At 43.3% G+C, this 22,849-nt stretch overlaps 1 protein-coding gene across 1 annotated transcript in view; it reads left to right on the forward strand.

The window, feature by feature from the left end:
* EXOC4 (exocyst complex component 4) overlaps positions 1-22,849 on the forward strand; it is a 517,764-nt gene that overhangs the window by 245,817 nt on the left and 249,098 nt on the right. Inside the window, exon 10 of the mRNA XM_068169085.1 lies at positions 15,411-15,507. Within this exon, the coding sequence (XP_068025186.1) occupies positions 15,411-15,507 (97 nt within the window). The remainder of the gene's footprint in view (positions 1-15,410; positions 15,508-22,849) is intronic.

A 22,849-nucleotide genomic window follows, 5' to 3' on the forward strand; every position in this document is an offset into this window, starting at 1 on the left:
AGCATATGCCCAATACACATCAGCTGTTGTCTGGGCAAGCAGCAAAGGTGATTTTATCTTTGTTGAGTCACATCAAGAGAGACAAGATTTAGTCTCTCACAGTAGGGCAGAATAGAAATGGAGGAGAACCTGCCTTGACTGGCTGGCCGTACTCTTCTTCACATACCTCAGGGAGGTATGAGATTGCTGGCTCATGGTGAACTTGTTGTTCACCAGCACTCCCAGGTCCTCCTCCACAGAGCTGCTTTCCAGCAAGTCAACCTCTCACCTGTGCTGGTGCAGGAGGGTCCTCAGGTGCAGGACCCTTCACTTGCCCTTGTTGAACTTCATGAGGGTCCCCTCCATCCAGCTCTCTAGCCTGTCCAGGTCTCACTAAATGGCAGCAGAGCCTGATGGAGTGTCAGCCACTCCTCCCAGTTTGGTATCATCAGCAAACTTGCTGAGGCTCCACTCTGTCCCTTCATCCAGGTCATTGATGAAGATGTTGAACAAGACTGGACCCAGCACTGACTCATGAGGGACACTAGTTCCTCTGTCTAAAATAGTTATGAACTTACTAAAAAGGAAGATGAAACGTGGGAAGTTTTAAAAAGTTTATAAGAATGTAAACCAACAAATGATTGTCAGGAAACAGCTTTGCCTTATTTCAGTTGCTTGCTTTGTTTGCTCACTGGTTGTGTTTTTTGTTTTGATTTTTTTTTTCCCTTCTGACATTGAATTTGAATAGAAAACATGTCAGGAATATAAAAAAGTCAGGTAGGATCCATTTGCCACTACAGGAGATAAGATAAAGGAAGAAAGCTTTGAGAAGAAAGGAGTTGAGAAGGGAAGGCAGTGTGTGAGTAATCACAGTTCATTAGCTCTAGCATGTTTTCTGGCTCCAGAGAAGGATTTATGCTGTGGCCATGCTTTGGTAGAGCTTACATCTGTACATGGTAGCTTTAGGGAAAGCAGCAAAATAGTAAATATGCAAGCTGACAAATACATTAATCAAAGTGCCTGCTGCTGTGTTGTGTGGCCTGGAAGGGAAGGAAAAAAGAAAAAAAAAAGAAGAAAGAAAAGGATGCATTTTAAACAATTTCTGTAGCTGAAAGGAGACTTTACATATGTGGCTGACACGCTGATCAAATGATAAAGTAGAGTCAAATTGAACCTCAACCTTTTTGTACAGGCTGTGAAAGTGAAAGCACACTGCAGTTTTTCAAGGCAGATGGAGTGTGAGCAACTAATAAATCAGGTTTTGAAACATTAAAGAGCAACTTATTTAAATGCATATGGTGTTGGATCTCAGACAAGACAGTATAGGAAAGCGTAAAACGATTGGGCATGGGAACATCAGCAGAACAATATGTCTGTGCACCAGTTATGTGGCTGCATCCAAATCAGCTTCTTGGACCCGAAGTCCTGCTAAGGAGGAAATGAAGGGTAGTGCCAGGTGGTCAAAAGTGAGCAGGAGAACCTGCTCCAGGCAGAGATTTTGGTCAGTGAATGGAAGTGGTGGTGCAGTCAGTTTGGTCTTTGGAGCTGTATTTGGTGTTGAATGGGAAGCTGAAGCCTAAGCATGGACTGAAGAGCAGCGGCTAAAGCCTCAAGCTTCTCTTAACTACAGCATTTCTCAAAATAACTCTACCAGGGGAAGGTTGGAGTCACTATTTCAATTCCCCTTTGGGAAAATGAAACACAGAAACCTGATCTAGGTCCTAGGGGCCACATTAGACCCACGACTTGAATCCAAATCTGCAGTTGAGTGCTAGTAAAGACTTCATATGACTTCTGGGTTGCATGATCTGCATCAGCTGCCTCTTGGCTTCTGGATTGATTTAAGGCTTTTAGAGCAGCGTCTGTTCACATGGCTAGGAACTCTGTACCAGGATAAGAGTAAAATGCTGTGCTGCTGGCATGGTAGGTAGGTCTTGTGCTTGTGCTCCCTTTGAGCAGAGAGACAGCAGAGAGACAGTATTGCTACCCTGCCTTTGGGTATTATTTTTCCTTCAACGTGGTTTGAAGCTAAGTGTGTGGTCTACAAACTTCAGCTTTCTTCTTTCTCAGTTTTACAGTCCCAGAATCATTGAGTAGAAGGCACTTTCAAATATCTAGTCCAACATAATTTCAGTAAGCAGGACATCTTCAACTAGATCAGGTTGGTCAGAGCCCTCACCTGGAATATTTGTAGGGATGGAGCATCTACTCCCTCCAACTGCTGCCCATGCTGCTTGTGATCAGCCCTGGACACAGTTGGCTGCTGGGCTGTGAGCACACATGGCCAGCTCCTGTCCAGGTTTTCATCCACCAGCACCCTCAAGTCCTTCTCCACAGGGCTGTTTCTCAAGCCCTTCATCCCCCAGCATGGACTGATATCAGGGTTTGCCCTGACCCAGGTGCAGGACCTTGCACTTGGCCTTATTGTAGCTCATGAGGTTCAGCCTGCTCTGGCTGGGAGGCTGGACTTGATGATCTCCAGAGTTCCCTTCCAACCCCTATCATTCTGCGATAGTGTGAGGAGCCCACTTCTTGAGCTTCTGCAGGCTTATACCTGGAAGGGATTTGTGATGGTCCAGCCATCAAATTTGACTTCAATTTACTTTGGCTGGGATTTTTGGGTCATTGTGGTGACTGACACAAGTCCCACCTCCACAGCAAACAGGATTGGTGCATATTTTGGAAGCTCTAGACTCTTGGGTTGTGGCACAACAGCTCCATGAGGCAAACTGAGAACCAATGAGGAGCCCTGCCTGAATTTCTGCACGTTGGTATTTTCTACTGAAAGCATGTTATGCTGGAAAGCTGCTCAGCAGTGGGTTAAGGAGCATCATCCCAAATGCTGCTTCTGGGAGAACTGCTGAGAGTTTTTTTTACTTAAGGAAATATTACAGAAATGAAATGTGATGTACTTTATAACCTCAAAGGTCATCTCCTTGGCTTTCTTTTTCCTCACTTCACATCGTTTTTTGTCTTAATTTTCCCCTCACACCTCTGTCAAAGAAGAAAAGCACGTCCAGACTAACTCAACAGATTGAAGGATATACTTCATGTGGATTTAGGGTTACCTGCACTTAGCTGTGACAGTGTTGGTATTTTGCAGAGTTCAGGCTGGACAGCTGGGAACAGTCTTCTGCCCTTGGGGACACTTAATAATCTCAGAGCTGCTTCCTACTGCTGTAGAGCCCTTGCCCCAAGGACTAACAGCCAGTATTTTACAAGTAGTTAGCCACTTAATTCCCATTGATTTGGGGTCTCTTGTATTGTCAATATCATCATCTCTCTCTTCTCTGTTGATTTTGGTAGAAGGTGGGGTGTCTGTGTGTTTCTACCCATCAGTCCCTTACTCCTGATGGTCTGATCTATAAATTCACAGTTGCCATGATTTAAAAAAAAAGTGGGTGATTAAGAGAAGTAAACAAGAAATGCCATCTTGCCTCTGTCAGAAACCTTTGCTAAATTGCTTCTTCCCTCAAGCAAGGAAGTAATCAAGTATTGGCTGGAGCTGATTCTTGTCTGTCTTGATAACTCATGGATTTATTTATTTTCCAATCTGGTACATCTCTGCCCTTGGCACTGGTAGAGACTGAGTGTATGTGTTTAAATACTGACTTCAGTTTTAGGTCCCTCACTCCACGAAGGACATTCAGGTGTTGGAGCAGGCCCAGAGAAGAGCCACAAAGCTGGTGAAGGGTCTAGAGCACAAGTCTTGTGGAAGGAGATACTGAGGGAACTGGGGTTGTTTGTCCCAAAGAAAAGGAGGCTTAGGGGAGGCCTTCTGGTTCCCTACAACTACTTGGAAGAAGGTTGCAGCCAGGTGGGGGCAGTCTCTCTTTCCCAAGGAACAAGCAATAGGATGAGAGGAAATGGCCTCACATTATGCCAAGGAAAGTTTAGGTTGGACATGAAGAATGATTCCTTCCTTGAAAGGGTTGTAAAGGCCTGGAACAGCCTGCTAACAGGAGTGGTGGAATCCCAGTCCCTGGAGGTATGTTAAACATGGTTTAGTGGTGACCTGGCAGTGCAAATAGTTGGACTTGATGATCTTAAAGTTCTTTTCCAATCAAAAGGATTCTATAATCTCATATCCTTCCCTCCCACTGCAAGAGAGGGAGCAGGAGCCTCAGGTGCTGTGTCAGTAGGGAGGTCACTATCAGAAACTACAGCTGTGTAGTGCTCTCTCTACTGCAGTTTACGGGTGAAGAGGACAGAGGGAACATTTTTGCTATGTAGAAACAGACTAAATAGACTGTGCTTAAAAGAATCCACTGGATGCACTGGAAAATGAGATCTATCTTGTCTAGTACATTGAGTCCTAAAGTGGTGGGTGAAGTTGACTGAGCTGAATGCCTGTGGGTGAGAATTAGAGGGAAGGCCAAAAAGGCTGACATCCTGGTTGGAGTCTGTTATAGACCGCCCAACCAGGATGAAGAGGTTGATGAATTATTTTATAGGCATGTGGGAGCTGCCTCAAGATCACCAGACCCTGATCTTATGGGCGACTTTAACCTGGCTGATGTCTGCTGGGAACTTAACACAGCAGAGAAGAGGCGGTCTAGGAGGTTCTCAGAGTGTAAGGAGGATAGCTTCTTAGCCCAGCTGCCATGTGAACCTACCAGGGATAAGGCTTCGCTTGACCTTCTTTTTACAAACAGAGAAGGGCAGGTGGGGAGATGTGGTGGTTGGAGGCTGTCTGGGGTCCAGTGGCCATGAGATAATTGAGTTTTCAATATGCAGTCAAGCTAAGAGGGGCAGCAACAAAACCTCCACTCTGGACTTCCAGAGGGTGGACTTCAGGTTACTCAAGGAACTAACTCAGAAGGTACCTTGGGAAACAGCCCTTAAAAACAAAGGTGTACAGGAGAGCTGGACCTACTTCAGGGAAGAAGTCTTGAAGGTGCAGGAACAGGTTGTGCCAATGTGCTGGAAGATGAGCCGCTGGGCTAGGCGGCTGGCCTGGATGGGCAATGAGCTTCTCAACGAATCAAGGAAAATAAAAGGGTGTATCATCTTTGGAAGGAAGGAGAGGTAACCCATGGAATGTTTAACAATGTTGCTGGGTCATGTAGGAAAAAAATTAGAGTCCAACGGCATGAGATTTAACACATTCAATGTGTTCTACACATTGGCCACAACAACCCCATGCAGTGCTACAGGCTGGGGTCAGAGTGGCTGGAGAGCAGCCAGGCAGAGAGGGACCTGGGGGTACTGGTTGACAGCTGACTGAACATGAGCCAGCAGTGTGCCCAGGTGGCCAAGAAGGCCAATGGCATCCTGGCCTGTATGAGGAATAGTGTGGCCAGCAGTAGCAGGGAAGTCATTGTGCCCCTGTACTCAGCACTGCTTAGGCCACATCTTGAGTACTGTGTCCAGTTCTGGGCCTCTCAATTTAGGAAAGATGTTGAGTTGCTGGAATGTGTCCAGAGAAGGGCAACCAAGTTGGTGAGGCATTTGGAGCACAAGCCCTATGAGGAGGGGCTGAGGGAGCTGCTTAGCCTGGAGAAGAGGAGGCTCAGGGGAGATCTTACTACTGTCTACAACTACCTGAAGGGAGGTTGTAGCCAGGTGGGGCTTGGTCTCTTTTCCCAGGCAACCTGTGAGAGAATGAGAGGACACAGTCTCAAGCTGCACCAGGGGAGGTTTAGGCTGGCTGTTAGGAAGAAGTTCTGCACAGAAAGAGTGATTGGGCATTGGAATGGGCTATCCAGGGAGGTGGTAGAGTCACTATTACTGGAGGTGTTTAAGATGGGGCACTTAGTGCCATGGTTTAGTTGATTAGATGGTGTTGGGTTGGACTTGATCATCTCAGAGGTCTTTTCCAGCCTGGTTACTTCTGTATTCTGAGTCCTAAAGTGGTCAGTGAAGGGCTTTCAAGAAGCGTTTTGTACCATTCTCATTGCTTTATTGTATTATCGGTGTGCTGAGTTTCATTTGCTTTGGCAGACCCATAACAGCTCTTGTGCATGGTTTGTAGGAGTCCAGCAAGAAGGAAAGAGAATGTGGCTCAGAAACAGAATTGTTAACCCAGAGTTGGTCTACCTCAGCAGGGAAGTGTGACATTGCAAAGCTCTCTGCCGTCTTCAGAGCTGGTGTTTTTTTCAGAAGGAAGAGTTTGTGGATTTGGATTTTTCGTGATTGTTTTCTGTAGAACTGGCCTGCAAACACAGGCTTATGAGAATGTGGGACTGGACACCTCTGGAGTTTCTGGTTTTTTCAGCTCGATAGGCTATTCAGCTTCAGGAAAGACCTACCTAGGTTCTGTCACACTGCCTGTAGGGCTGCCTGTCTAAGGGTCTTGAAGTGCTCACAAAAGTTAATTTTAGGTGCAGGATTCTCTGTGTGGTGGAAACCGGTATGGAGAGTGGACCAGATCCTTCCCTCTGAGGTCTGATGGTGGTGGAAAACAAGTGCCAGAAGAGTTGGTTGCTGAGCTCTTAATTCAAGCCTGATCTGTACTGTGTAGGCTCTACTTGTGCAGGTAACTTTGAAAAGTGGCCTGAATGCAGTTGAGTTTGATGATTCAAGACATGCAAAGAATGCTAGAGAAAATCAATTCTGTCTGTTCCCATATGAAAAGAAATGTACATGTCAATACGTTGAACCAGTGCAGTAAAACCAGGACTTAGTGCTTATGTGTTGGCTTTTGTTTAAGGGAGTTCAGGAGGGAGTCCTAATACACAGAAATAGGAAGAAGCAGGAGACTTCCATTATAAAACTCAATAGTTAATGTTTGATAATAACACAAATCAATCAATTTTCTCCATTGAGCTTTGTGTTGTAATTACAATTAGTAGCATCTAAACAGGTTCCTTTTCTCTTACAAGTTTGCCTTGATACTCAGAGTGCAAGCTGTGTGATTGATTGATTGTTGTGTCCTCAAAACCTGTTTCTTTATTCTTTCATTGTTTTTGTAGATCAGCATGAAGTGGTTCACTAGGAAAGGTGTTTGGATGACAGGTGCAGAAGAATTGTTCGCTATGTGCCTGGAACCTTTTTAGCTGAAAGGTTTACAGTCATGCAGAGGTTAATGAAGATGTCCTCTGCTAAGATGGGTTAGGAGAAGCAGGTAGAGGTTTGCCTGTGGTGCTCATGTTTTTTTGGATGCTTGATATTTTACAAAACCTCAGCATTGTAGGAAGGGACCTCTGGAGATCATCTAGTCCAACCCCACTGCTAAAGCTGGGTCACCCATAGCAGGTTGCCCCGAACCACATTCAGGCAGATTTGGAATCTCTCCAGAGAAGGAGACTTGACAGCCTTGCTGGGCAGCCTATTCCAGATCTCCAGAACCTTCATGGGAAAGTAGTTCCTTGACTCTCTTAATCTGGGAAGCCCAGAACTAGACCCAGTACTCCAAATATGGCCTCACTAGGGCAAAGTAGGTGAACCTTCTCAACCTGCTGCTGTCACTCTTCTTAATTAACCTTCATGGCCATAAGAGTACCCTGCTGACTCAATTTCCATTTGAGGCCAAAGAAATATTTCCTGGATGTTTTGAAAAGGGATTTACTTATTAGCCAAATACTTATTTTTCTGATTTTTTTTATTATTAATTTTTTTTAAATTCTGTGATAGGATTTAAAGAATATCTGGGCTGAGGATGAAATGTGTTAAGACAGATATAGCTCCCAGACAATTAGGTAATGGTTTACGATGCTCTGAAGTGACAGTGTAAGAAATCTCACCTTTTAAAAGTACTCTTCTTAGAGAGAGAGAGACAGCTTTCTTTACACTGTTTTTAAAAAAAATCAAGAAATCCCTCTGTTACTTTGATATTAAAAGGTATAAGAGCTTCTTACAAGATGCTGAGCTGCTTCTTTCCTTATATCTTCACATCCTTCAAGGAACAGACCAAGAGCGGGAGGTAGTGTGAGCTTCTTCAAACAGAAGAATCAAAGCTTCAATACAAATCTTAGGCATTTATGGAGAAAATTGCTTCAATTAAAACACAACCAAATGACAAAAACTAAACAACCCCCCAAAATCTGGGAAAACTAAATATCAACAGTTACTATCCCTGCATTTTATGGTGAGCTGGTTTATGTTCTTTTGGGGTTTTGTTTGTTGGTTGTGGTTTTTTTTTGATGTAGTGGTACAGGAGTTACCTTGATGAGTGAGGGAAACACAGGATAAGACCCAGTGTGATCTTGTTCACTACAAAGTAGGATCATGCTTTTTCTCTAGCAATGGCAGTCCCTGGTCATAGGAAATCATCAGAATTAGATTAATTGCAAAGTTATGGATCAGGAAAACCATTGCAGTGTGTCCCAGGGTTTTGTCTTCAAATGACAATCCAGGATATCTGTGATCATATTGTTCCAAGTTAAGGTTTGCCTTCAGTGCTGTTTCAGTACACAAAATAGTTACAGGGATAGTGAGAAGTGTAATTCATTTGCAAAGCACGCTGAGATGCACTCTGAAGAATCCTAATCCTTACCATTCCTCTCATCTGCTTCAGTGTGTTTTCCATACAGGGTAAATTAGCAAAGTCGAAGTATACCTCAGATTGTGGTGGGCAGCTTGAACTTGAGTCATTTCACGGGAGAAGAAACCCTGTTTTTTTCTGAGAAGATCATGTCCAGTACAAGTAATCTAGTAGCTGATAATGGCTTGAATGGGTGTACGCTTTCCTGGTTAAACAGCTGTCTGAATGGCCAAGGCCAGACAGCATCTTGATGCATGGATTTAAATCTACTTGGGGACCAGTCACTCTTGGTGTTTCTCAGGGCTCAGTATTGGTGTCTGTTATTTTTACAATCCTTCTTAATGATCTGGATGAGGGGATTGAGGGCACGTTCACTCAGTTTGCAGACAACATCAAGGTGGGCAGGACAGGAGAGTTGAACTGCCTGAAGGTAGGGAGGTTCTACAAAGGGACCAAGACAAGCTTGATGCATGGACTGAGGCCAGTAGAATGAGATTCAAGAGTGCCAAGTGCCAGGTCCTGCACTTGAGTCACAGCAACACTATGAACACTCTGGACTTGGGGTAGAGTGGCTGGAAGGCTACCTGGTAGAAAAGGACCTGGAGGTGCTGGTTGACGTCTGGCTGAGCATGAGCCAGTGTGTGCCTAGGTGACCAATAAGGCCACCAGCATCCTGGCTTGGATAAACAATAGTATAGGCAGCAGGAATAGAGAAATGATTGTCCTCCTAGATTCAACACTGCTGAGGCTACACCTTGAATCCTGAGCTCAGTTTTGGGCCTCTTACTCCAAGAAGGGCATAGAGGTGCTGGAGTGTGTTGGGAGAAGGCCAGCAAATCTGGTGAAGCGTCTAGAGCGCAAGTCTTGGGAGGAGCAGCTAAGGAACCTGGAGTCATTTAGCCTGGAGAAAAGGAGGTTGAGACCACCTTGCTCACTACAACTCCCTGAAAGGAGGTTGAGCAAGGAGGGGGTCTCTTTACCCAAGGGACAAGTGACATGACAAGAGGACATGGCCACAAATTGCACGTTGAGATTGAACATGAGGACAAATTTTGTCCCAAGCTATGGAACAGGCTGCCCAGGGCAATGGTAGAGCTACCATGCCTAGAAGGATATAAAAGCCATGTAGATGTGGTGCTGAGGGTCATGGTTTAGTGGTGATGTGGTAGTGCTGGGTTAATGGTTGGGCTCAATGATATTAAAGGTTTCTTCCAACCAAAAGGATTCTTTGATCCTATTTTGCTGTTGTCATTCTGAGCCCTGCTCTGTCTGTAATTAAGAGGACATTAGCAATAACCCTGAGCTATCTGTGCCAAAGACTGAGATTATGAAAATACCAGGCAGGATGGCAAACTTGAAGCACTCTTGATTGTTTGTTCAGACTTCCAATGTGTGCAGAGATTCCAGCTCTCTCGGCAATCTGATGCTTTTTCATATTGAGGCATGACATTTTCAGCTCACTTTCAGGAACATTCAGCTGCATTACTAATGGACCCATCTCCAACTCCCACTAGCAGTGGTATTCAGGTGGGCACACTTCATTGCCAGCACAGCGTGAGGATATCATTAACTCTATGACAAATTTCCCTTCACCTCAAAGGTTTGGGATTTTTTTGTCTCATAATTTATTACTAGACAGATTAAATGAGCAAGCTGGTGTTCTTAAGAAGGAACTTCTACAACAGTAGTACTGTGACAGCTGTGAAAGTTTAGGGTTTTTTTCTGGCCTGTCCAGAGGGATTCACACAGCCTGTATCAATGGGCCAAGGCAAAATGGATGAGATTCAGCAAGGCTAAGTTCTGGGTCTTGGGTCACAACAATATCATGAACGCTCCAGGCTTGTGGCACAGTGGTGGGAAACTTCCTAGTGGAAAAGGATCTGGGGGTGTTGTCAGTGTGCACTCAGGTGGCCAAGAAGGCCACAGGTATATTGGCTTGGATCAGCAATAGTATGGCCAGAAGTACAGAAGTGATTGTCCTCCGGTACTTGGCATTGGTGAGGCTAAAGCTTAAATATTGGTTTCATCTGTGGGCTCTTCTCCAAAAATGACATTGAGGTGCTGGAGCATGTCCAGAGAAGGGCAATGAAACTGGTGAAGGGTCTGGAGCACAGGTCTTGTGAGGAGCAGCTGAGAGACCTGGGGTTGTTTAGTCTACAGAAAAAGAGGCTGAGGAGAGACCTTCTTACTCTCTAGAAGCCCCTGAAAAGATGTTGTAGTGAGATGGAAGTTGGTCTCTATTCCCAAGTAACAAGTAATAGCACTAGTGGAAATGGCCTCAAAATGCATCAGGGGAGCTTTAGGTTGGATATTAGGGAAAATTTCCATACTGAAAAGAGTGGTCAAGCATTGGAACAGGCTGCCCAGGTGAACTCCCCATCTCTGGAGGTGTTCAAAAAGCTGAACACAGTGGTCTAGATGTGGTCTCACCAGGGCAGAGTGGATGGGGAGGAGAACCTTCCTCCATTAGCCACACTCTTCTTAATGCTCCTCAGGATGCGACCGGCCACCTTGGCCAAGAGGACACATTGCTGTTCCATGAATAACTTACTGTCCGCCAGGACTCTATGGACCTGCCTTCCAGTGGGTCAACTCCTAATCAGTGCAGGTGCAAGGGATTATTCCTCTTCAGGTGCAGGACTCCACACTTATCCTTGCTTAACTTCATGAGGTTTCTTTTCACCCAACTCTCAGGGTCAGTTCAGGGTCCTTCAAGGTACGTTGGGAGAAGTGCAGCGAAGAGGTGCAGTAGGGGCTGGGTTGTTATTATGTACAAGGCATCGTCGGAATAAGATTTACATCTCTGTGTATTTTTCAAAGTTAAGTATTTAAATACAAACAAAATTACTACTTCTCCTTGCTCACACCTACCTGCAGAGCTTTCATTATTATTAATTTAAAGCTAAGAGTGGACAAGATAGAAAACCATCTTTTTTTTCACTCAAGTCCCCATATTCTCCTCTTCTCAAATCTCACATAGTATGGCCAAACAGATGAGACAGATTGTTTCATTCCTTGCTGTGGAGTTCATCTCAGTCAATAATATTGATTAGTGCAGGGTGACTTGATGTAACAAGAATAACACCCCTTTCTTAATTTGAGCCTGGATTTCCTAGTTCGTGCCTCAGTAAGTTCACGCTTGGATGAGTTCTTCAATAAGTCAGTTAAGACACAGAGCCCACTGGAAATTGCAGAGCCTGGTATTAGTAGGGGAAATGAATAATTCTCTTTTCCTCCTTTTTTTTTTTCCCACGACTAAACTGTCACTTTGTGTGTGCTAACTTCACAAAATGCAATTCCTGAAGTTTTTCTCAGAGCCACCTGTTCCAATTCCTGGCAGTAGTGTTTTATAAACCACGTCCTTAGCTACTGCTTTGTGCTTCCTAGCTCCTTGTGATAGTGTAGGATTTTTCAAGAAGCTTCATGTCCATTTGGGGAGCAGAGTCAGCCTGTGGAAATACTGCAACTGCAGATATCTAGAGGACAAATGCATAGATATCCCACAGTGGTCAGAAACTGCCTGGCAGAGAGGGAGCTGGGGGTGCTGGTTGACAGCCAGCTGAAAATGAGTTAGCAGTGTGCTCAGGTGGCTGAGAAGGCCACCAGCATCCTGGCTTGGATCAGCAATAGTGTGGTCAGCAGGAGCAGGGAAGTGATTGTCCTCCTGGACTCAGCACTGCTGAGGCCAAACCTTGAATGCTGGGTTCAGTTTGGGGCCCTTCACTCCAAGAAGGAGATTGAGGTGCTGGAGTATGTCCAGAGAAGGGCAATGAAGTTGGTGAATGGTGTGGAGAACAGGTCTTGTGAGGAGCAGCTGAGGGACCTGGGTTTGTTTAGCCTGGAGTAAAGGATGCTGGGAGGGGAAACCTTCTCACTGTCTACAACTCCCTGAAAAGAGGTTGGAGACAGGTGGGGATCAGTCTCTCCTCCCAAGTAACAAGTGATAGGGCAGGATGAGATGGCCTCAGGTTGTGCCAGGGTAGGTTGAGGTTGGATATTATGGAAAATTTCTTTACTGAAAGAATGGACAGGCATTGGAGCAGGCTGCTCAGGAAAGTGGTGGAGTCACTGTCCATGGAGGTGTTAAAGAAGCTTGTAGTCATGGCACTTCAGGACATAGTTTAATGGCCATGATGGTGTCAGTTTGATGGTTGGACTCAGTAACCTACTGAAATGATTCTATGATTCAGTGAATTTAATGTTGTCCCTTTTACCAGGGCACCAAAACAGCATCTTGGAATCTATACCAGTGGTAGGAATTGGAAGGGAAGTTGGACTACATAATTTGCAGAGGTCCCTTCCAACTTCTGTCATTCTCTGTGTGTGTGTGTGTATGTATACACACATATGTATACATATGTGTGTATGTTTGAATTCTTGTCCAAAACCTGGTAGGACCACTTAGTGTATGGAAGAACTCATGTTGGTGACCTGCTTAGTCCTTGGATGTTGCTGTGAGGTTGCTATCAAGTCACTGAAAAGATTTTTTTGTACTTTGGTTGCAGATAATGACTTAAAGCATAACACACTCTTCCCCGTCCCCCTCCTTCCTAGAAACATTACAGGTCAGGATGGATGGGGCTCACAGCAACCTAGTCTAGTTGGGCGTGTTGTTGCTTTTTGCAGGGGGGGTGGATCCCTGAATCACCATCCCTGGAGGTATTTAAAGGGTGTGTGGATGTGGTGCTTAGGGATGTGGCTTAACGGTAGTGGTTTAGCAATAGTAGTGAGATTGTGAGCTCTAAGCAAGCAGTTGGGCTTGGTGATATCGAAGGTCTCTTCAACCTCAACAGTTCTATGATTCTAGATGACTTTTGAAGGTTCCCTCCAACTCAAACCATTCTATGTTAAAAATTTCACTTTGAAAAGACCAGAGTCACTTGCTCATCAGCTGTGTTCCTCCTCTTAGACTTCCTGGTTTGGAGAGATTAGTTTTCTTGTTTAGAGGCAGACAGAAGGCAGGGTCAAAGAATTCCATAATCTGCTGGTGGTGTTTTGATTTCAAGGACTTTGTCATTTTCCTGCCTACAAAGCTATCATAATAATGTGATTGGGTTCTGCATTTATTATTGTTCAATCACTAAGGAGAGTCCACATGCAGAATGAAAAGGACTTGGTAATATTTGGGATATACAGACTCTGAGTTCTTTTGGGGGAGGGGGCGTTATTTAAGGTTCTTAGCCAAAAAAGACTTACATCATAGGGGTACTCATGAGATGTTACTAGCAAGATGATGGTGTGCTGTGCTTTATGGCAAGGGAGCCTGGCCAAAATAGAAGGATGCTGTGCTGAATTCCTGCTAATTTCACAAAATCACCATGGTTGGAAAAGACCTTTAAGATGATCAAGTCCAACCATTGCCTGACTCTACCAGGGCTGCTACTCCACCATGTCCTTCAGCACCATATCTAGATGGCTTTTAAATACATCCAGGGATGGTGAATCACCCGCTTCCCTGAGCAGCCTGTGGGGCATCTGGCATGTTCTAAAAATGTTTTCTTCTGGAAAGGTAACAAATAGGCTTCATTTTTATCATTAAATGCAAGGGGTTTGGGAAAGTGAGATTTGCACTCCTCCATTTTTCCTCTTTCTGTCTCCTGATTTAAAGTGATTTAGGGGCTGGATTTGGTTTGGATGTAATGATGTCGTGGATGGATGTCTTCATACCACTTGAAGACACCCTGTAGTCTGGGCCTGAGGTGCATAAAGGATCATAGAATCATAGATTGGTTTGGCTTGGAAGGAACCTTAAAGACAATCTAGTTCCAACCTCCTTGGCATGGACAGGGACACCTTCCACTAGACCAGGTTGCTTAAGGCCCCATCTAGCCTGGCCTCAAACATTTGGGATATCTGCAACTTCTCTGGGCAACCTGTTTCAGCGCCTCACCACCCCCAAAGTGAAGAATTTCTTCCTAATACCTGACGGAAGTCAAGCTTCTTCCAGTTCAAAACCATTACCTGATGTCCTATCACTACAAGCCTTCATAAAAAGTCCCTCTCCAACTTTCTCATAGGGCACCTTTGGGTACTGGAAGGCTGCTGTAATGCTCCCTGAGCTTGTGTTTTGCTACCCATGACTGTGCCAAACTCAACAAGTTTTACTTTTCTTGTAGCTGAAAGCCTGTTTGTATGCAACTGAAAGTGTAGCAAATGAGACTTCTGCCAGGGAATTACAGGAATCAGTGTAGGGCATGGACTTCTGAGAGACCCAGTAATGTTTCCTGTACTAAATACATTAAAATGGCATTTGCAGTCAAAAGCAGGCTACCCACTGAGGGACTGAATGGTGGCATCAGTCGGAGGTGCAGGAGCCTTCCAGACACCAATATGGAAGCAGCAAAATTCAGTAAAGTTCTGCTGTTAAAACCTTTTCCAAGGTTCAAGGTACATCTTATCCACGTGGACTAGACCTTGGGTGTTAACACAAGATGAAAGCCCTTATGGGGCCTTCTTTGAGAAAGGGTGATTTATGTGCATGCTTATGTGTTGTATGTTCAGATTGGGGCTGTTCCAGTAGCTGCTGAAGTCAAGGAAACTTTAGGCAGGAAGTCCCCATCTGTCAGTGGGTCGATGCTTTAAAGAACCATGAGGCTCGTGTCACTTAATAGTATCTGAGCATCTCTCTTGTCTGTGTGATGAGTATCTTGTTAGTACCTCCAGTCCATCGGACTTCAGCTCAATTGATAAATTCGTCTAATGTGGCTGAGAACCTGTGTCCTGTGCCATGGAAGATTTACACTTGCCCTTCTTTCTGCAATGCCATTACTAAGGAAAGAGAAGCCCAAAGTAACACGTAAATTCTATCTGTACTGTTCCTACTGCATCAGGAGTACTTTCTCTGACCAGAAAGTGGATAGAAAGAGCATTCTCTTCACATTAATTACTGATGTCTCACCAAGACTGAAGCACTTACAGACAGACCTAAATGTTTAATTATCACCTGCTATCTAAAACTCAAGAGATGCTCAGATCTGTTACAACGTGTTTTGTGTTATTTTTCCAGGAGGACCAGATGATAACTTAATTGAAGGTGGTGGATCCAAATTTGTCTGCAAACCTGGAGCCAGGAACATTACCATCATCTTTCATCCTCTCCTCAGGTAAGTAACACTTTCCATGTATTTCTGTGGGTGCAAATAATTGGAACAAGTGGAGTTATGGGCACATTCTGTCTTCTTGGTCACGTTGCCACTTCTGAGAGAACATCCTACAGCAATGGGCTTACTGTAAAGCTGTGCACATCAACAAGTGTTAAAAGTAACGACTAGTTGCCAATGCATAAGAGGGCACAGCTTGCATTTCGTGGGACAGTGTCATTTGTTATTGACCCAAGCTCGGAGAAGTTTAGTTGCAGCCTGTCACAAATTGTTTACCACTGACTATCCATTCTACTTATTAAAAAGTCAGGAGGATGCTTTATGAGCTGCAAGGTAAGTTCATTCTTTGATGAAACCAATATGGCCTGTGAGCTGCAAATGAAATACCTGATCTGAAATGCCTTCACAACTCATCAAGGGCTGCAGGAACTCTAAACCAGAGCAAGTCTATAGTAGGCCTTATCTCTCCAAGTCACTCACTTGTGATAGTTTAATTTTGTTCTTTTTACTTTGCAATCTAAGAGTTCATCTTCTTAGTTTCACTGAAATTAAATAATATGATGTTTTTCTCGGTTCATGTCAATCTTCCATCTCTGCTTTTTTCTTGCAGGGTTTTCCTTTATCATCATGTCTTTTATTTAGTGTGAGCACCTTTTAAACAATAATTCCCCCCTTGCTCTCTTTGGATTACTCACTATCATGAGTCACTTAGGCAACAGGGTATGTTTCTCAAACCAAGCAATAATAAAATGGCAATAAAAAATAATTGGAATCTGATCCCCAGAGGGAGGAATATCCTGACTGATGTCTTGGTAGATGAAGACTGTGGTCATTTGTGAGTTCTCAGGTCTTAGAAATGCAGAAAGTAAGTGTGTAAATTCCTCCAAACTTAAATTCCTGATGTCATTGAATCATAGAATTGTTTTGGTTCAAAAAGGCCTCTAACGGGTTGCCTACATGGTGCACTCTTCATTTATTGCTAGATGCCCCAAACGAAATGGGTAATTTCATAAACACATTTCATTTCAACCTTTTAAATGGAATAAGTGTGCTAAAAATAAATTTGCTACAGCAGAAGTTATGGTTTTCAGCCATTTTATTGTGAGGAGAGATCAACAATGGTTAAGATGCAGCTTGGTGTGGTGGAAGTTGTCCCTGCCCGTGACAAGGGTTCTAGAACTAGATGATCTCTAAGACCTCGTCCATGTTTCTTTGCAATATGCTATTCAAGATATGACCACTGTGATACGGACTTCAGTCTCTTAATTATTAATGACTTTACAGGCTTCTTTCAAGCACCGAGAAGGGGGCTTGTGATGCTCTTATTTTTATTGATGAGCTACTTCACATTTACAAACTGTAGAATATACTTTCTTTTTATTTGCCTTCCTGCTTATTTCCCCCTCACTCCCTCCTCCTTTTTTTTTTTTTTTCCATTCTGAGTGAAACATGAGTGCTCTGCTTTAAATAGCACTTCTCACAAACACTTTCATTAACAGCTTGCAAGATAGGCAGGAGAAATAATTTACCTCATAAAAAATAATTGCGTCAAGATTAAGGTATCTGCGTACAATATATTTTTCATGCCAACCATCTGCAACATCTTAGCTTCCTTGTACTGAGTAGTTCATCAATAACTGCATGAAGAGAAGGAAAATCATCTGTGACCCAGCTTACCCTTTCCTACTGCAGAACAGGGTGAGTTTGAGTGTTAGTGAAGACTGTAGAAACTTTCAGAATGTGATTTTACTTACTTTAATGATTGCCGGAGTAACTGCATGAGTTTGAAGCACAAGCCTTGTGAACAGCAGCTGAGGGAAGTGGGTTGTTCACCCTGGAGAAAAGGAAGATGAGGGGAGAACTTCTGTCTCTCTACAATTGCCTGAAAGGAGTTTGGAAACAAGTGGAAGTCAGTCTCTTCTTGCAAAGAACAAGCAATAGGGCAGGACAAAATAGCCTCAGGTTGCACCAGGAGAGATTTAGGTTGTTTATTAGAAGAAAATTCTTCACTGAAAGGGTTTTCACACCCTGGTACAGGGAGGAGCTTTAAACAATCAGGGATGTGGTGCTGTGGGACATGGTTTAGAACCCAATTTGGTGGAATTAGAGAATGGTTGGACTCAATTGTGTTAAAGGTCTTTTCCAACCAAAATGTTTCTACAACTCTATGAGTTCTTGCTACCTTAGATTTTACTGATGATCCTGAAATTTGGCGTGTGCATGATGCATGGGATGTAGTGTTTGGGGTGACCATAGGACTGCATTTGTTTTCAAAGAATCACCAGATAGTTTGGGTTGGAAGGGACCTTTAAAAGCCCCTAGTCCAACTCCACTGCAGTGAGCAGGAGCACCTGCAACAAGATCAAGTTGCTCGGAGCCCCAACCAACCTGATGTGCAGTGCATCTACCACCTCTCTAGGCAACCTGGGCCAATATTTCACCACCCTCAGTGTACAGTCTTTCCTCAGATATACTCTAAATCTCCCTCTTTTAGCTTAAAACCGTCACTCTTTGTCCTGTCACACCAGGCCCTTTTGGTGATAACAATTTTATTGAGGGAATTCTATTCCTGGTGAGTTGATAGGAATGAACTGTCCTACTAGCAAACCAGCTTACCTATTGACTCCAGTTAAAGTTTGCTGTATGATGCTGGCTGTGGTTGTAAATATGATGGATTTGCAAAAATATTGATGTCTGCAGTAGTTTCTAGCACATCACCTTGTGTGTATGTGTTCCTGCTTGGTTAGACCTTTCTTGCTCTTTTCTGGACCTTATTGTATTGTCAAGGTCTCTAGGAGGTAATTGTTGCTGAGGTGTGATGCTCCCCGCTGCTCTGTTTTTTCATCTCTATTGAGATTGTTTACGGCCTTCCCCTATAACCTGTCATTGCTGTAGCTTGTACAGGCTTAAAATGAATCTGTTTTGAATTCCAAATCGTCAATATTTTATTTAGAAGGGTAGGGTTTTCTTCTTGCATTCATCAAGTTCACAGAACTATGATGCCAGAGAAGTTTTAGCACTGTGTGGGCTAGCTGATTTTATTAGGAAGCTGAGGGCTTTCTAAAAGTATTAAGCAAACTGGATCACTGAGAAGCCAGATGCTGGCAGGATGATTTAAAGCCTGAGCATTCCATTAAGTGGTGGCTTTAAATTGTAATTCAGCACAGTAGGGTTAGGTGGGGAGTTGGAAACAGAGCATCCATATTCATTACTGTGAATTTCCTTTTTTTTTTTTGGTACCACTGATATGAAAAGTGTCATTGTCTATCACATCAGAGAGTTGCACAATCACAGGGTGAAGTTTACTGGATGTAATAGCCTTTTTGAAATCCTTTTGTGTTTACAAACTGAGGTTGAGCTTGTCTCCAGATCCTTCTGAGGAACACAGAGCCAGCAGCTTTCAGGGGGCTGCAAATTAACCCTATGTCTCCAGTAACAGAATCATAGAATTACAGAATGGTAGGGGTTAGAAGGGATCTCTAAAGATCATTGAGTCCAATCCCTCTGCCAGAGCAGAATCACCTGAAGGAGATCACACAGGAACATGTCCTGGCAGGCCTTGAAAGTCTTCAGAGAAAGAGACTCCACCATATCTCTGGACAGCCCATTCTAGTGCTCTGCCACTCTCAAAGTCAAGAATTTCCTTCTCATGTTTAGATGGGGTTTATTATATTCAAGTTTACATGGGTTACCTTTTCCATGTCACTGGGGACCACTTGGAAGAGCCTTGCCCCGTCCTCCTGACACCCACCCCTTAGGTGTTTGTAAGCAAACAAAAGTGTGTTTTTTAGAGGAACTCTTAACATTCACCATGGAGAGTGTGAAAGCAAATAGATACAAATGGGTTTCCATATTTTCCTTCCCTCTAATTCATCCAGAGCAATGAGCCAGAGCTGGGAAGCAAATTGTTGTGTCATTTGGGATGTGGGTCCCTAATTTCCACTAGGACAATTGAGATGCACCAAGCCCCAGATTAATTACCAGGACTTAATGATACTACCACACATGGAATAAATGAATAGTGAGGTTTTTTTGGAAGATGAGTGGGTGTTCTGATGGAGGTGATTCCTGGGAATAGATTTGACTAACTACATATGAAAACTAATTGCACTGACAAATTGAAGAGGGACACCCATCTGATTTTCCTTAATTACATATTGAGGGAGGTGTCAAAAGTATAAAAGTTACCTAAAGAGACCAGTTGCTTTCTTCATCCTTCGCCGCTAACCAGCAGCACCTGCTTGGATCATGAAAGCTCTGGTGTTACTGGTCTGTGGACTGACATCTCCTGTTAGAAGAAGGACATGTGGGATCATCACCTAAGCCCTTACACTGTGGAATATTGAACAGCCTGAGTGATGTCTGTTGTAACATTTGTTTGCTGGGGATTTATTTTCTTTTTTTACTGTTTATTTGTTTCAGCTGGCATTTGAAAGGCACTTGGCTCTTCAGGGTAATAATCATTTTACATATGCTTTATAGAGTATGTTTATTACCAGACAATTGAAGAACAGATGTCTGCAGTCTTGAGACTTGAGGGGGAGGGACAGGAGGGACTGGAAATTGAGAGAATGGTGGTGGTTGGAGCCGGGAAAGCACCACTGATGCTAACTCATTTGAACGTGGTTTGGATGTTGGATGTTTGGGCCATGAGGGTATCCATTTATTAACCTCAGCCACACTTCATTAAGATCAAGCAGGAATTAAAAGGCTTGTAGGATGGAAGAGAAAGCAGTGTTCACTGATTTGGAAGAAGCAGTCACTTCTAAGCAAGGCTGTGTCCTTTTGAAGAAGTGGACTAGAGAGGCTGGATTGACTTGGCACCTTTTACTTGTCCGTGGGCTGGGCAGTGGCTATTTTGGGGCATCTCCCCCTTTGCCTGGAGGGAAGAACTGCACCATGTCAGTGATGTTCTGATCACTGTCTAGGATACCAGAGTCTGGGGAGTAAGAAAGTGAGAAAGACAGTGTTAATTTATTAGAGTACCCTGCAAAAAAGGGAAGAATTAGAGGCAGAACTACTGATTTGACTCTGCTGAGGGTTTTTTTTGGATGCAAAGACAAAAGTTTAATGCTCTGGTGTGGGCATGGTCCAAGGCACTGCAAAATTTCCTCATCTTGATATTTTGGATTGATATCCAATCTGATTAATATCTGATAAAAGCAGGTAATAATCTGACATTTTGATGTAACAATTAAGTGATTATGTTCATTGATACTGGTCTCCATCATTGAAGGCAGTAACTTTTTACTTGAGAGCATTTCTGGAATTTCCTGTTCCAGTAAATGCTAATAAAAGAGTGATTGCTCTTTTAATACCTAAATAATGCTTTAGGGAATAATCAAGGAGGAGAGTACTTTACTTTTGCTGCCTGTTGCTATCAGCATGTTCCTCACTGAATGGTGGCAATCAGCTCTGAATTGCTGAAGGTCAAATTCCAGACTCTACTAGTAGTCTCTGGGAGGAGGTGCACAGCATATGTACATACAGTCAGGTACATCTGTATTAGCAGTGGTGTTTCAGCTTTCCATGCTTTGGGAAGAATCATGTAAGGCTTGTGTTTAATTCAGGATATGTCAGGATAAAAAGTTCAGTGTGTAGAATTTAAATCCTTTGTTTAGTTTGATAGTGTTGGGAGGGAATGGCAAAGTTGTCATTGGTCCTTATGGAACATCTAAAGCCTTTAGTCTTTGCGAGTATCATCTCCTGCTGGAGCTGAGCAGTGTTCCAAACCACATCACTCTAACTGATACAAAAATAAGTATTTAACTAAGACACAGTGTGTAACTCACTGATCATCCCTTTTACTAGTATATTTGTAAAGCTATGATAATAAACAACTAATCTGATCTTACAATGTGCTACAATATCTTTAGTTGTCTACTACAAAGTCTCTATTTGATAATATGGGGGAATATGTTATCTATGTTAAATGATGCCAGCTATGTTAAGAAAAAATATGGTGTTTTATCAGTCTAAAAGGTATAGATTATTATTGAAGTAGATGGAAAAGGTGAACTAATCCTAGGGCACAGTTAGTGCTAAATAATGAGAGCTGATGTCTTTAGCTTTTTAAAATCAAATCTAAAATACTAGATTTTAGAGAATTGATAGAACTGACTTGAGCTGGAAGAGGGAACTTAATATTGACTGCTGAAAGTTTGTGTTTCAGATTGAGTAGTGTTCAGAAGAGAAGGAGTTAGGGGGGAAAAAAGAGGAGATGTGTACACTGGAAAACATTTTTTTGCAGTGTTTAAGTCAGTGACCCCTCAAGAATCACCATGCACATTTAATGAATACTGGGTTTTAAATCTTAACATTCAGACATATCCTTGAAGTTCGAGGACAGGGGGAAAAATCAATCTAAATCTTGCTTCTGAGAAGTGGGCAATACTCTCCTTGTGGAGAAGAGGCTGTGGAGGCAGGGAGATGGTTCCTCTCCTCTCAGTGCGATGAGATGAATGGGGCTCAGGCAGATAAATCGTAAAATCACTCCAGCTGGAAAGGGCCTCCAAGAATCCAACCACCAACCTGATTCCACCATGGTTGTTAAACCATGTCTCAGAGTGCTATGTCCACGTGTTTTTGAACACCTCCAGGGATGGTGACTCCACCATGTCCCTGGGCAACCTGTTCCAGTGCCTGACCGCTCTTCCAATAATGAAATTTTCCATAATATCCAACCTAAACCTTCTATAACACACCTTGAAGCCATTTCCTCTTATTCTATCGCTTGATACTAGGGAGAAGAGACCAGCCCCCATCTCACTGCAAACTCCTTTCAGGTAGTTGTAGAGAGTCATGAGGTCTCCTCTCACCATCCTTTTCTCCAGATTAAACAACCCCAATTCCTTCAGCCACTTCTCACAAGACTTATTTTCCGCTCCCGTTCCTCATTGCAATACCAGTAGTCACTGCGGTGCTTTGTATTCTCATCTTTATTTTGGAACTGTTAATCCCCATCCTTGAGTGTGACAGGTGCTTGATAGAACTTTTCACACACTCGCTGTTTACTTCAATTGACCTGAATCAAAATCTTAAGGGAGCAATTTGACACCCACCTACTGCATTTTTGGTGGTTTTTTTTTCTCCCCTTAGTTTAATGAGTGTTTAGAAGGCATTTAGTTGACAAGTCCCTTGCTATTGACATTTAGTACTTTATATCTGTCAACAGTGGAGTCTGAATCTTTCTTGCAGGGTGAATCCAGACTCTTTTTCTCTTTGACAAGCTCTCATAAAGTCAACGTCACTGAATGATAAAGACACATTTCAGAAAAGGTTCTTGTTGTGACACTGCTGAAGAAAAGGTTTAATTTTGACTGAATTCTGACCAAAACGGGGCACA

The sequence above is a fragment of the Melanerpes formicivorus genome, unplaced genomic scaffold, assembly GCF_026170545.1.
Source record: "Melanerpes formicivorus ecotype bairdi unplaced genomic scaffold, bMelFor1.0.p_v2 SCAF_3, whole genome shotgun sequence".
Taxonomy (NCBI): domain Eukaryota; kingdom Metazoa; phylum Chordata; class Aves; order Piciformes; family Picidae; genus Melanerpes; species Melanerpes formicivorus.